Source organism: Alosa pseudoharengus, unplaced genomic scaffold (assembly GCF_046254945.1).
Source record: "Alosa pseudoharengus isolate Yale_2024_CS ecotype anadromous, Long Island Sound unplaced genomic scaffold, YU_APseudo_1.1 YU_APseudo_1.1_scf_8, whole genome shotgun sequence".
Classification (NCBI taxonomy): domain Eukaryota; kingdom Metazoa; phylum Chordata; class Actinopteri; order Clupeiformes; family Clupeidae; genus Alosa; species Alosa pseudoharengus.
Window position 1 is genome coordinate 6,281,278 of NW_027468870.1, and position 16,352 is coordinate 6,297,629.

The 16,352-nt window shown below is 43.6% G+C and overlaps 1 protein-coding gene across 1 annotated transcript in view; it reads left to right on the plus strand.

Moving 5' to 3' along the window:
* LOC143112058 (G protein-activated inward rectifier potassium channel 4-like) overlaps positions 1–16,352 on the plus strand; it is a 21,602-nt gene continuing 5,250 nt past the window's right edge. The window contains exons 1-2 of the mRNA XM_076274309.1: positions 1–426; positions 5,017–6,056. Coding sequence (XP_076130424.1) covers positions 1–426; positions 5,017–6,056 — 1,466 coding nt within the window. The remainder of the gene's footprint in view (positions 427–5,016; positions 6,057–16,352) is intronic.

The window sequence follows — 16,352 nt, forward strand, 5'->3', positions numbered from 1 at the left end:
ATGGCATCTCAGGAACCTGCTGACCAGCAGGACCAATCCTCTCTTCTGAATGGACAGCAGGTCCAACCCTCTCTTCTGAGTGGACAGCAGGTCCAATCCTCTCTTCTGAGTGGACAGCAGGTCCGACCCTCTGGACAGCAGGTCCAATCCTCTCTTCTGACTGGACAGCAGGGCGCTTCTCCAGTTTTGATTGGACAGCGGCATCGGTGTCCAGTTTTGATTCGGCAGCAGTGTAGTTCTCCTGGCTTTCTTGGACAGCGGAAGAGTTCTCCTGCTCTGATTGGCCAGCAGCATGGTTCTCCAACGCGATTGGACCCCAGGAGGAACTCCATCCCGCCTGCTCAGGCTCTCACGGCCAAACACCTGTTGGCATACCTGCCCCGCCCAACACCTGTAAAGACCAGATACACACCCTACTCAAAGAAGGTACACACACACACACACACACACACACACACACACACACACATCTGTAATTCTCACAATCACAGACATCTAGGCAGTGCAAGACATAGATATATAAAGAATGGCTAGATGTCTCGTCCGCGCTGCTGGCCAATGGAGGTCGACGTCCGCACCTCGCGGCCATCTTGCGGCCAGCTCGCTAACTCAACATTGTGTTTCAATGGTGCACTGTAATGACAGGTAGTGACCTGAAGGTGTCATTGTTATAGCCTGGGGGCATTGTTCTGCCTTTAGTAGAAGAGCCATCAGGTACCACAGAGCCCACCAGATAGCTTGTCTGTGACAAGATGGCCGCTGGTGATGTTGGAGACTCCGCCATGAGACATCTAGCCATTCTATGTATATATTTATGGTGCAAGACCTTGTGAATACAAACTTGACCTGTCTAAAGGTCAAAGAGTAAAGGAGTACTGAGGCAACACTCGGTTGCTTTCCTGTCAACAGTCACTAGATGGCGCTGTTGTAGTGCAGCCACCATTTTGGCCTGAACAAGTCACTGTGGCCCCTGACCTCATTCAGAGCATGCCAATATGAACCAGTCCAGCTCCATCACGGATGCAATCAGAGTGTGCCAATATGAACCAGTCCCGCTCCATCAGAGCGTGCCAATATGAACCAGTCCTGCTCCATCATAGATGCATCTGTTGCTATGGAAGGTCTGATGGAGTTTTATCTCTCTGGCTTCCATACTAAGGTCTGATGGAGTTTTATCTCTCTGGCTTCCATACTAAGGTCTGATGGAGTTTTATCTCTCTGGCTTCCATACTTTTTCTCAGGGTTCTTTACACAGTGTATGGGTCATGGTGTGTGTGTGGTTTTAATATGACTGATATTCTGTGGGGTGTGGATCTCGATGTGTGTGTGACATCCTGAAGTGTGTACAGTAGATTGTGGTGTGTGTGTGTGTGTGACTAATAAATGATACAAGGGATATTCTAGTGTAGATAGATAGATAGATAGATAGATAGATAGATACTTTATTGACCCCCAAGGGGAAATTCAAGAAGATCGTGGTGTGTGTATATCATATATATATGGTTATGGATTTAGCAGACGCCTTTGTCCAAAGCGACACATAAATACAAAACAAAATAATAATATTTAAAATTGAACAGGGAACAGATTAGAATGTTGGTCAAATATAATAAGGAGAATAGTTATAATAAACAATAATATCAATTCAATCAATAGCCTAATTGTAAAAATAAGCAATGAAAATGAGGGGAAAGGCAATAATAAAACAATAATGTCCATTCAATCAATAATATAAAAACAATGACATGCTAAGACTACATTAAGGAGAATATCAATAATAAACAATAATGTCAAATTAATTAACAGCCTAATGAAAATAAAACAATATTATACAAACCATAACACATAAGCGATTTAACAACTAAGCACATGTTGAATAGGAATGTCTTTAGACCCCTCTTAAACGACCCAAAACTACCACAGGAACGAAGAGCACAGGGCAACTCATTCCACCAACATGGAACCACTGAGGAATAGAGTCTGGAATTAGACCTAGTTTTTATGACTGGTCGACATAACAGACGCTCATCAGAAGACCGCAGTGGGCGGTTGGGGATGTAAGGCTTGATTATTGAATTAAAATAACTAGGAGCAGATCCAGTCAGTGTTCTATAGGCCAAAGTGAGAGATTTAAATTTAATTCTGGCTACTATAGGGAGCCAATGGAGAGTAACTAAGAGAGGAGTTACATGTGTCCTCTTTGGCTGATTGAAGACCAGGCGTGCTCCAGCATTCTGAATCAGCTGTAATGATCTTATTACATAAGCGGGTAAGCCAGATAATAGTGAATTACAATAGTCCAGCTTAGAGATGACCATGGTCTTGTGTGGAATCTTGTGTCAGATAAGGTCTGATCTTCCTAATATTGTAAAGCATAAACCGACATGATTTTGCAATAGAAGCTACATGCTCAGAGAAGTTAAGTCAGTCATCAATTACAACGCCCAAGTTACGTGCCGATCTAGTTGGGATCAGTGAAGTTGAGTCAAGCTGGATGTTAATCTGTTGGGGAATAGCTGTTTTAGCTGGAAACACATCTGGAAACAGATTAAGATGAAGGTGCCGATCTTTCATCCAGGCTGAAATATCCTTAAGGCATGCAGAAATCCGGTGGGAAACACTAGAGTCATCAGGTGGGAAAGACAGGTAAAGTTGAGTGTCGTCTGCATAACAGTGATAGTCAAATCCATGGGAGCGAATGGTATCACCTAAGGAAGTGGTGTAAATAGAGAAAAGCAAGGGTCCTAATACTGATCCCTGAGGCACACCTGTGATGAGGTCATGAGACTTAGATACCTGTCCTTGCCAAAACACGTTGAAAGAACGCAGTCAAGAGCTTTTCCAGAAATTCCCAGTTCAGATAGTATAGAAAGGAGAATGTCATGGTTAACAGTATCAAAGGCTGCAGATAGATCTAGTAGAATTAATACTGATGACTGAGCAAAGGACTTAGCTACTCTCAATGCTTCAGTCACAGACAGAAGAGCAGTTTCAGTAGAATGACCAATCTTGAAACCAGACTGCATAGGGTCTAGTAGATTATTCTGATGAAGAAAGTCACAAACTTAGCTAACCCTAGCCTGTTTAAAAGAATAAGGAACTATTCCAGAACTGAGTGAAGCATTAAATACACGTGTGACTGCTGGTAGAACAGCGGGTGAGACAGACTGTAGAAGAGTGCACGGGACAGGATCCAATGGGCATGTTGTTGGACGACTTCGCTGAAGCAATTGAGAGACTGCTTCCTCATCAAGAGGAGAGAAAGTCCAATGATGCTGTCATACTAACACAAGGCATAGCCCTCCTTATAGGTACATCAAACTGAGCACTTATTTTAGCAACTTTTTCAGTGAAAAATGTTGCAAAGTCGTCTGCTGACAGTGAAGTAGTTGATGGTGGTGGTGGAGGATTGAGAAGAGATTTGAAAGTAGAAAAAGTTTTCTACTGTCAGTGGCGCTCTCAATCTTGCTTTGATAGAATGCCTTTTTTGCAAGTGTAACAGTGGATGAAAAGGATGACAGCAAAGACTGGTAGTTACTAAGATCATTTCCATCTCTGAATTTACACCATTTCCTCTCAGCAGCTCTAAGTTCCTTACTGTCCGTCAGTCATGGATGACGAGGTTTAGAACGAGTAGGTCTTGATGAAAGAGGACATGCTGCATTCAGACAAGATGCCAGTATAGAGCAGAGAGTCTCTGTAGCGTCATTAACCTCAAGTGCCAAGAATGAGCTAGGAGTAGGTAAAGCAGATGTTACTAATGTTGCAAAATGGTCGCTTGAGAGGCATCTGAGGTTACGCCGGAACGAAATTGTCGGAGGAGGAGCTGCTGGGTTATCCAGGAGACGCACAGAGAATCTGATAAAGTGATGATCCGATACATGTAATGGATTAACCAAAACGTTGTCTGTATTACAGTTACATACCAGAATTAAATCAAGATCTTTACCAGCCTTGTGAGTAGGAGGACTGTGGACACGTGTGATATTAAATGAGGTGAGTAAGGACAGGAAGTCAATTGAAGACGAGTTATCCAAATGAATATTAAAATCGCCAAGGATTAATAATGGGCATGCATCCATTGGAATAGCAGACAGTAGAATGTCCAAGTCGTTCACAAAGTTCCCAAGTTGTCCTGGAGGGCGATAAATAACCACCAAGTATAATTTGTATGGCTCAGTTATCATGATGGCATGATATTCAAACAAGTTGTGGACCTGAGCAGGCAGCAACTGTGTAAACCTCTAATCATCAGAGAAAGCCTGTCCCGCCTCCTCTAACGACTGGTATGCGAAAAAGCATAATTGGTCGACAACGCTGCAGGCGTGGCAGTATTCTCTGGCCTAATCCACGTCTCTGTAAGCGCAGTATTCTCTTGCCTAATCCACGTCTCTGTAAACGCAGTATTCTCTTGCCTAATCCACGTCTCTGTAAGCGCAAGCAATTGAAGCGATAACTGTGAGGCCAGAGCAGGAATGAAGTCCGCTTTATTCACTGCAGATTGGCAATTCCACAACCCTACAGAAAAAGTAGGACAAGCCTGCTGAACTGATTGTTGCCTTTCAACATCAGTGCGCTTATTAACCTGACCGGGTACAGGGATATGTTGAAGGCACATTATTAGAAGGATTGTCAGATAACAAAACAAGGTGAGACAAGAGTGAAACTTATCTGAGAGGTGCCTTGCTTGTGACCTTGCTCGGTGGACTCGTCGCAGGTAGACTCGATTCGTCTTGACACGAGTAAGTCTTCACACGAGGACGGCTGCACACGAGCGCTGACGCCTCCGCTGACGCTCCAGCACAATAAACACTTTAAAATGCTAGTCCTAATTGATCACGCGGAAAACCACCCCCTCTAAAAACTCACCACACCAAGGCCAGTCTAAGCGCAATTAAACAGACAGCCATAATGAAAACAATATCAACTACCACTAGCCAATACGGCTAATAACTAGTTTACCAACTTGTAACATTGTATACATTGCACTAATGTGTCCCTCTGCTGTGTGTGCAGGTGGGGATGAAGGCTGCAGCTGTGGCGGTAGCAGCGCTAAACTCCCACAACATTCCCATCCTCTCCCACAGGGTCAGCTCCTCACAGCCAGCCATTCCCAGTTTTCCAAACACTCCGGCTCTTCCCAGTCCACCCGTCATTCCGTCCCCCCCGTCCCCCCCGTCCCCCCAAACCGCCCCTCCCCCTGCTGTCCAGGACGCTGCGGCGCCGGACGATCTGAGCAAAGCCCTGCGCACGCTCCCCGGCCGACACCTCAAACGCTTCAGCTCCCGCTGGCAGGCCAGTGTGCTCGGCTCTGACCGGAACGCCGACCGGAATGGCCCTGCGAACCCTGCCACCAAACACATCCAGCGGAATCAGCGCTGCAAGCTGCTCGGCGACGAGAGCGCCGTTGTCATGGGGATGCAGCGACAGCGCTACGTGACCAAGGACGGGAAGTGCCGCGTGAACCTGGGGCCCATCGAGGACAAGAGCCGCTTCCTGTCGGACATCTTCACCACGCTGGTGGACCTCAAGTACCGCTGGTTCCTGTGCGTCTTCACCGCCTGCTACCTCAGCACCTGGCTGGCATTCGGACTCGTCTACCTCCTGGACGCCTGGCTCCGCGGCGACGTGGCTCACGCCGGCGACCCCGACTGGCCGGCCTGCTTCGAGAACGTGGACGGCTTCCTGTCGGCGCTGCTGCTGTCGGTGGAGAGCCAGCGCACGATTGGCTACGGCAGCCGGCAGGTGTCGGCGCACTGCTGGGAGGGGGTGCTGCTCATCATGCTGCAGTCCATCCTGGGGTCCATCATTGACGCGCTCATGGTGGGCTGCATGTTCGTGAAGATCTCGCGGCCGCAGCAGCGAGCGCAGACGCTCATCTTCAGCAAGCACTGCGTCATCTCCGAGCGCGACGAGAAGCTCTGCCTGCTCTTCCGCATCGGCGACCTGCGAGAGAGCCACATGGTGGACGCCAAGATCCGCGCCAAGCTCATCAAGTCACGCCAGACCAAGGAAGGGGAATTCATACCACTGGAGCAGTCGGAATTTAACCTGGGGTACACACACACACACACACACACACACACATATATACTGCTTATAAAGAATGTGATTCGATCCCACAGAGCCGGTAGGATACGTAAGTAAGTTTATCTCTTTAGTTATCCAAATGAAGTTTCTTAAAGCTAGCAAGGTACAAAGGCTGGCTACTAGCTGGTAACACAGACCATTAATTCAAAGCTAGTGCTGGCTGTTTTTTTCACAAACCTGAGCTGATGGAAGTATCAGGGGTTGAGGGAGACGATGTCTCACTCTCAACCCCTACTTGCGTTGACAGTTTTTTCTGTAGACAGGCTCTGGAAATATCAGTTCGACAGAGATGGGAAGTTTATAACACCGATTTGCAACAAATTATTACAACTCCATAAGGAACGCCAGGTCAGCGTTAGTAACAATGTTGCAGTTGTTGCAGTTGTGGCTGCTGGCCGTGGCGTTCGGTTGGAACCTCATAAAAATCTCTGGGGCGGTTTCATTATTATTTTTTTTGAGGCACAGAGATCCGAGGCTATTCCTAAGACATCTGGGGCTATAGCCTCGAATGCCCAGGTCTAACGACGCCACTGACACTACCAGTCAAGTTTGGAGACACTTTTCCATTCTACTCCATTATAGACAGAGTACCAGCTGAGATCATTATAGTGGATGTAATCTACTATCATGAAATCCCCTGGCTTCTTCTTCTTCTTCTTATAACCTTTTCTTTTTACCTTTTCAAAAATGAATGCAGCTCTAACCGCTTAACTTACAGACATGTTGAAATAACTGTTGTGTAGGTCTGGAATTGGACAAGAGAGTTATCATTTCAGATTTTTCGAAAAGTTTATACTTTTTGAGAAATAGGGGATTACAAATGTTAAGCTCATTTTCCCCCAATAGACTTGAATGGAGGCTGTGATGTCATAATGGCCTAAAGCCAGCTGCGCTCGTTAAGCTCCCAGAGTAGTTCCTGGGCTAATCAGAACACCAGCACAGTCACCTGTGAATCCAACTGTCTCAGCTTCTAAGCATACAATATGGCTCTCCCTGAACTACACATCCTGTTAAAATGTTTCCCGTGTGTCAAAATAAAAGTCACAGTCATATCTCATGCTTTGCGCATTATATCTCCAGAACGGCTTGACGCACGTGCTTCAAATTTGGTACGAGTGTTTGTATGGACTCAAAGATGACGTGAGTTGATGTTGCAGGTCAAAGGTCAAGTCCATGACTACTCTGAGTGCGATATCTGAAGAATGTCTTTACATACATGCCTGAAATATGGTATGAGTGTTTGTATGGACTCAAAGATGAAGTGAATTGATGTTGGAGGTCAAAGGTCAAATTTCAAGGTCAAAAACACGCCTTGACACACAAGGTTTTTTGGTACGAGGGTTTGTATGAACTCAAAGATTAAGGTTTTTTTTTTCAGGAATCTCCCCACCAACACTAAGCCAGCAGCTTTCCATCCACTATTGTAATTCCTCTGGCATTACGTTTCTAGTTTGCATTGTTTTTTTTTACTCAGGGTAGCAGTTTTCAGATTACATCATGTGCTTACATAATTGCAAAAGGGTTCTCTAATGTTCTACATTCTTTTCTTGCCAGCCCTATGTGCCCTTGCCACCCCTATCCTACTGCACAAATCTGAAATTAATTGATACGTTTCAATAACGTTACAAACTTTAACAGAACCCTGGTTGTGTGCAGGTATGACACCTATATAGTAACCTGTGGTTGTGTGCAGGTATGACACACCTGTATTGTAACCTGTGGTTGGGTCCAGGTACAGGATGACACACCTGTATTGTAACCTGTGGTTGCGTGCAGGTATGACACACCTTTAAAAAAAAATGACAATCCCTATATGACCGCTTCGCTAGCTTCGCTAGCGGCGGTCATATAGGGATTGTCATTTTTTTTCCCCCGTCATCTACTTCCTGAATTTTTGGTCAACGATACCCGGGACACCGAACCACCGGGGCACATGAAATTTGGTGGGTATGTAGCCCCACTAGACTTTTTTTTTTTTTTTCCCCATGGTTTATTTTGATTTTTTTTTTTTTTACAGTTCAAAATCCATGCAAAGATAGAATCAGTAAATATACGTATGCATGTAAGATATACATATGCAATTTAGATTGACAATACAGTCAAATACAAGAAATAAAACAAAATCAATAAAGCAAGACAATATTATAAACTACACCCACACCCTCCCCACCCGCCCACCCATCCTGAGCTTAGGTTGCACTAGTCAATAAAGAAAGATAAACCAAAATTATATGACAAACAAAAAACAAATACACAAACAAAGCAAATCCAAACAATGCAGTAAAACAACACCAAACCAAACCAAACAAAACGAAAGACAGAACATGGGGGGGGGGGGGGGGGTTATGGTCTTATGTCAAAAAAAAAAAAAAAAAATATATATATATATATATATATGTGGGAGGGATGAAGTCTAGGGTCAACTTCACCAGGCTATAGGCATTTTTATGGCAATTACTGAATTATAAAGCCTCTGGAAGCTGTATGTCCAAGGAGTCAACATAAGCAAGAAAAGGCTGCCAGACTTTATCAAATTTCGACACAGCACCTCTCTTCAAGTGTCTAATCTTTTCAAGCTTTGAAAAAAATAGCACATCTCTTATCCATAAAGAGTGTGAGGGAGGATATTTAGCTTTCCAGTGAATCAAAATTAACCTCCTAGCTATGAGTAAAAGAAATGCAACAAAGTCTGATTTAGACCTAGATAATTTGACAGTGTCAGGAAGGACACCAAACAAGGCCGCGACGGGGCATGGCTCTAATTGTATCTGCAGCATGTCTGAGACAGAAGAAAATACAGAACACCAGTATGTATACAAAGAGGGACATGTCCAAAACATATGCACCAAAGTGCCACGGTGCTGACGGCACCTATCACAAATTGGATCAGTGTTGGGATAAACACGGGATAGTCTGGCCTTGGTCCAGTACACACGGTGTAAAAGCTTACATTGAATCACCCCATGCCTAGCACACACTGAAGATGAGTGGACACGGCCAAGAATAGACCCCCAGGCCAGTGTCAAATCCATCCCCAAATCTTGGGACCAGAGGGTTAAAAGGGATTGGTCAGGAGGAGAACATAGAGATAATATAACTCTATACAGTGTGGATACCAGCCCCTTGATTAAGAGGGGCAACTTAAAAATCCTATCAATAGAAATATCTGCAGGCATATTAGGAAAATCTGTGTATATCTTTCTATAAAAGTGTCGTACTTGTAAGTACTTAAAAAAATGAGTACGGGGAAGCTCAAATTTCTCAACTAGCTGTTCAAATGAGGCAAATACACGATCTACAAACAAGTCCCTAATTGTGACTAGGCCCTTCTGGTGCCACAGCCTGAAACCACCATGCTCCATAGAAGGAGGGAACAGTGGGTTGTAGCTAAGCGGCATGTGGAGAGATGGAGTTTTGATTCCCAAATATTTACAGAACTGTTTCCAAATACGCAATGTGGATGTGACAAGTGTGTTCTTTCCACTGTTAGAGTTTTTTAATAGAGGTGAACAGGTGACTAGTGCATATAAAGTGTCAGGTGCACTTGAAAGGGCCTCCATCCGACACCAAGCCGGGGATTTCTCTTGATCTGCCCGCATCCAGTACATGACTATTTGCATGTTGGCTGCCCAGTAATAAAATAAAAAATTGGGTAAAGCCATCCCTCCATCATTTTTAGATTTTTGTAGGACTGTCTTGCGTAGCCTTGGGACCCCCCTGTTCCAAATGAATTGTGATATTACCACATCCAAGCGGTGAAAAAAAGATTTAGGGATAAACACTGGGATACACTGAAAGAAATAGAGAAATTTAGGGAGGATATTCATTTTTACTGAGTTTATTCTACCAGCTAGCGATAAGGGCAGTAATGACCAGCGATTGAGGTCATCCTTAACACGTGAAAGTAGAGTTTCAAAGTTTATCTTGAGGAGATTATTAAATTTAGGAGAAATTGCTACGCCCAGGTATTTAAAGCCATCTTTTGCCACTTTAAACGGAAGTTGTAACAGTGAACTCAAGGGGGTAGTTTGGTTAACAGGAAAGACTTCACTTTTATCAAGATTGAGTTTATATCCTGATATAGCTCCAAAGCGTGTTAAGGTCTCAAGAATATGTGGCATAGACTCAATTGGCTGCGAAATATATAAAAGGAGGTCATCCGCATATAAAGAAACTTTTTGTTGTATGCCATAGCGGACGATACCCTTAAAAGTCGTTAGGTTGCGGAGTGCAATAGCCAGCGGTTCAATTGCCACTGCAAAAAGGAGGGGAGAAAGGGGACAGCCCTGCCTAGTACCTCTAAACAGTGGAAAGCATTCAGAGAAATTACTATTTGTGCGGACTGAGGCCAGAGGAGAGGAGTAAAGCAGCCGCACCCACGCAAGAAAGCCCTCACCAAAGCCAAATCTAGAAAGACATGTGAAAAGATAGCCCCACTCCACTCTGTCGAAAGCTTTCTCGGCGTCCATAGAGACAACTACCTCAGAACTTTGAGAGTTGTTGTTATCATATATAATATTAAAGAGGCGTCGTAAATTGAAAAAAGAGTGTCTGTTTTTGATAAATCCAGTTTGGTCTGGGTGTATAATGGAGGGAAGAGCAACTTCCAATCTAAGAGATAGGGCTTTAGCAAGAATCTTAATATCTGCGTTTAGTAGTGATATGGGGCGGTATGAAGAGCAGTAGTCTGGATCTTTATTCTTCTTTAATATTAAGGAGATAGAGGCTTGTCGGAGAGAGGGGGGCAGCGTGCCAGACGATAAGGATTCACTGAACATATTTAACAAAAGAGGCACAATTTGGACGGAAAACTTTTTATAAAATTCTATTGGCAGTCCGTCAGGTCCAGGGGACTTTCCAGACTGCATAGAACAGATTGCCTTAATAATTTCGTCTCCATGGAGAGTTTGATCAAGGGTATCCCTCTGGTTAGAAGTAATGGTAGGCATTTCTTGTTTAATTTTATTAAAGAAGGATGTCAATGCATGAGGATCAGTGTTAAGTTCAGATGTGTAAAGGGCACTGTAAAAGCCTTTAAATGCTTTATTTATTTCTAAAGGATCAGTCACTATGCCTGATGGAGTAGCTATTCTAGGAATTAGATTGGAGATGGAGGCCTGTCTAAGTTGGTATGCCAGTAACCTGGATGGCCTATCCCCACATTCATATAAAGAATGTCTCAATTTTAAGAGTTTAGCTTCTGCCTGTTCAGTAGCCAAAATATCAAACTCAGATTTTAAGGCAATAAGTCTTTTAAATCTCTCTGGTGTTGGGCTAGAAGCATAGTCATCATCCAGCCGGGCTATTTCAGTAAGAAGCTGAGCTTGACGCTCTCTGCGCTGTTTTCCCCGGAATCCACAAAAGCCTATAATTTGTCCCCTAATAAACGCCTTGAAAGTCTCCCAAATAAGTGAGGCAGAAACCCCTGGAGAAACATTAGTAGATACAAAGACATCTATCTGGACTGATATAAAGTGGACAAATGCCTCATCTGAAAGCAAAAGTGAGTTAAAACGCCAGGGGATGCGGGAGGTGGGCTTCTCAGGAAAAGATAGCACTAAAGAAACTGGAGCATGGTCAGAGATTACAATTGGATTATAAGACACTGTACGTGTATGAGAAAGGAGCCTATTATCTAAAAGAAAAAAGTCAATACGAGAGAAGGAGTGATGTACTGGAGAGAAAAAAGAAAACTTTTTAGCTTGAGGATACAGAAACCGCCAAGGATCGCTAACACCATATTCCTCCATAAAAGATTTGATCACATGAGCTGATTTTGAGTCACAAATGGCTCTAGTGGAAGACCGGTCCAGAGAAGTATTTAAACAACAATTAAAGTCACCACCCAATATGAGATAATGGGATTGAAGGTCGGGGATTGCTGAAAAAAGCTTCTGAAAAAATCCGTCATTATCCCAATTGGGTGCATATACACTGGCAAAAACTACTGGCATGTTATATAAAGAGCCTGAAACAAAAACAAAGCGCCCGTTAGGGTCTGCAACAGTATGTAGCGCTTTAAATGGGACTGCTTTATGAATTATAATAGCTGCCCCCCTTGATCTGCTAGAAAAATTAGAATGATATAGTTGCCCAACCCATTTACGCCTTAATTTTGTGTGCTCCAAAGCCCCCAAATGGGTTTCTTGTAAAAATGCCACCATCGCCTTTAGGCTATGTAAATGGTTTAGGACCTTGTTGCACTTGACTGGTGAATTCAAGCCCTTTACATTCCAGCTCACAACAGAGAGGTCACCTCCCTGTGTTGAAGAACCATTAGCTGCTGTCATATGACGCCATATCAGTCAATGTTGCAAAAAATAAAGAGTAGATAAATAAAAGAGGACAGATAGGCAGGGGTATAATATAAGACCATGTAGTGGGAGCGGGACAAAAACAACCATACAAAACAAAACAAAACAAAACCAAAAGAAAAGAAGGACACAAAAAATGCACAATGACAATACAAAACTGAGAGCATTTAGAAAATGTAAGCACAAACGAAAGCCAGATACAGCTTCCCAAACAAGCTGCAGCTATGAACATTTTGTTATCTTCCAGAACTTCAAGAAGCTATACGCTTCAATAGGAACATGTGATGGTAATAACACACATACCAATGAGGGAGTACTAAAATAAATCTTATTGTAAGGTTGAGAGATCCACTAGCCTGAAGCAGCGGGCCAATAGAACAAAAACATTAAACGGCCTGAGTGGGAGAGAGTGGAGGCCAGTTGGTGAACACAGGAGGTAAAGAGTCAACATTTCCCCCACTTCCATTTAAATTAACTCTGCTGTCAAACTTGGCCCACATTAGCCTACCTTCCCAAGTTATGTCACATCTGCGCGGTCATTAGTCCACATCCGCACGATCATTAGGAGCGACGTTGTCATTCACCTCGGCGGGGCTTTCTTGAATCAGTGGATGCTGCCGTATAAAGCATTCAGCTGCGGCTGGATTTTCGAATCTGTGTTGTTCGCCGTTGAGTAGAGTGATCCTCAGATGGCCCGGGTAGAAAAATCCATAGTCCTTGACTGCAGAATTCCCACGCAGTAAGCGTTTGACATCAGTAAATTCCTCGCGTTTCTTAGATTGAGCAGCCGTGAGGTCGGGAAATAAATGCACCCTTCTGCCATCATGTTGTAGTGAGTCGCCCATCTCCCTGGCTTTGCGAAGTAGAACGGCCCTGTCCCTCTGATACAGCAGTCGTAAAATCACCGGCCGTGGTGCCTCGTTACTCTTCGGTTTAGGACGTAAGGCTCTGTGAGCACGATCGATGGCTGGCTCAAAGCTAAGATCCAGAATATCATGCAGCCATTTAGCTAGCCAGCTAGCTGCTTGAGGACCCTCTGCGCCCTCTTTCAAGCCAATCACTCGGATGTTATTCCGTCTAGATCTACTTTCTAGCTCCTCACATTTAGCTTTCAAGGACGACACCTCACCGGTCAGGGTGGTGACGGTAGTGTGCAAATCCCGTACAGAATCTCCACAAAAAACTGCACTGTTCTCAACTTCGACTAGCCGGTTAGCATGAGAGTCCAATGTAACTTGCAGAGCACTGGTAGTGGAGGTCAATTCTTCACGCACAGATGATATTTCAGTTCTCAATACTCCAACCACTGACTCAATTTTCCCAAAAAGTTCCGTCTTCAATATGTTTAACTGGTCAGTGAAAGTCGCCACATTTAAAGGAGCACTAGACTGGTCATCCTGACCACGTGCAGAATTTTCACCATCTTTAGCATTGGCAACTCGCTGCTTAGCACTACGCATTGTGGCTGACCTGACTGAAAAACTTTGAAACGTCGCAAAAGTCCGATTAAATAACCGGTGACCAATGAAATAATGCACACTAGATCAACCCAGTGTATAAATATTAAACTTTGAGATGGTACTCGTCTTGAAAATAACAATTCCTATCACATTTCCAAGGAGCTCACTTAACTACGTCTGCTCGGCTCCATGACCGGAAGCGCCCCCCGCCCCACTAGACTTTTACGGAAAATTTTCGTTTCGTCCCCGGGGGCCACTCCCTCCCGGTGCTGGGCCCCCCGAACCGCAAAAAAAGCAGTTTTTCCTAAATAACTACCTGAACCGTGGCACTGAGGATGAAGAATCTTTTATGGTATGTTGGTCTCAAGGGCCCACATCAACCTGGCCCATAATCACTCATTTGTGATTTGCACCCCCCCGGTAAAAAATTCAAATGCAATGTTATTCTCCTTTAATCGCCCCTATCTTCAGTTAAGATGTTCAGAACTGCACCAAATTTTATGTGTATGATTGACCTGCCATTCTCTGGGGGTATGCCAAGTTTCATAGAATTTCATCCATGGGGGGGTCCTAAAAAAATTAGGTTATGTGTACATTTAGTGACTGTACACTCATTGGCCTGTACATGGCGGTGCACACATATACACATGCACACACACACAGGCACCCACATACTATCGGTATTAGAACGGCCGATACATAATTACAAATTCAGTAGGATTAAAAGAAAGCCAAAAATAAATATTCATCATCATCATCATCATGGCTGCATTTCCAGTATTGGCGATAAGTAGTCGTTTGTCCACTAGATGGCGCATCGTTGCAGTGAGACGTAATTTTGTTGGAAGTTCAAAGTGGGTTGGAGCAGAGAACGTCTAATAAGGATAGGACAATGTTCACATGAAATGTAATTCCCATTTCTTCTTGAAGCCAAAATAAATCTGAGGATGTTTATCGGACATGCTTGGTTTTTACTGCAGGTACGTTAATCTTATAATATCAATAAGGACCTAGGTAATGTTACCGTTAGCGTTGGTTGAGTGATGGAGGCCAATTTGATTGATTGCATTTGTAGAAAACTATCGCGCTTTCCTTGACTCATGGAGCTGCGTGAATTTTATTACAACTTTTCGCCACGATATGGCAGTTTAAGTCCGCTTGATACTGTAAGGCGTAAGCTATTGGTTTCCAAAGGAGATTTTATTTGTGTCGCCAGCATAGCCTATTGACAATTTATGTTGTAAATAGGCCTACCTTATAAGCCTACCTGTAGCTTAGGGAAACTAACAGCTTTCTATTAGGATCTAGTTTGTTAGTTACAGTTTTGTCATAACTCCCTGATGCATTTTTGCATTTCGAATAGCCAAAGCGTGGATATCTCAATTGGAAAATGAAACAATATCGGGTGCCTATGGACTAGGCTGGGTGAACCCAGCCTGATCTGCCCGCTATTTATTTTTTGATTTCTTAAAAGATTGAGCTTGGTCTGATGAAAGCCAGACTAGCCATGGACCTCAGTTACACAATGCAAGGGAACATGAATCAGCCTATATTTGCACGAACAATAACGGACAACAGCTCTTCAACTTTGGCCCGTTAAAATGTGTATTCAACAGTCTAGCGACGCATTTCATCAAGGCCCATTTGGACATGTCAGTTATTTGCACCACTGGTTAGATGTAAAACAGCATTTCGTTTCAGACTACTGTTACTTAATTTGTGCATTAACAATAACGTTTCAGACTACTGTTACTTAATTTGTGCATTGACAATAAAGTATTACATGAACTAAAGTATAAGTATATATACTCTTTTGATCCCGTGAGGGAAATTTGGTCTCTGCATTTATCCCAATCCGTGAAACACACTCAACACACAGTAAACACAGAGTGATGAAGCACACACTAACCCCGGCGCAGTGAGCTGCCTGCAACAACAGCGGCGCTCGGGGAGCAGTGAGGGGTTAGATGCCTTGCTCAAGGGCACTTCAGCCGTGCCTACTGGTCGGGGTTCGAACCGGCAACCCTCCGGTTACAAGTCCGAAGTGCTAAACAGTAGGCCACGGCTTCCCATAAAATCTAAAAACTAAAATCTTATGTAGAAGAAGAAACATTCACAAAAAATCCATCCATCCAAAAATGACTTTTGTTTTTGATAGCTGTTGAAAACGGCATGGAACTGACAGAGATGTTTTTGTTTATTTATAAATAAATAAATAAAATTATGCTGATACCTTTTGCTTTTCCCAAATACAATGTAGCCTACAGGTGTAAGTGACCTTTCATCAATCCAGTTGCAATGGATGAACTGTGATGAACTGCCCTACTTGTGATTGTTTAGAGATTTTAAAGGTTTTATAACAATGCTAAATCTTCTTTGGCTATTCTACAATCTATTCACCTTTTCAGCACCAGTAGGCTACTTTCTGTGCAGCCGCACACACACACTCAGGCATGCCAAACAAGCATACACAAAAGTTTCAAGAGTG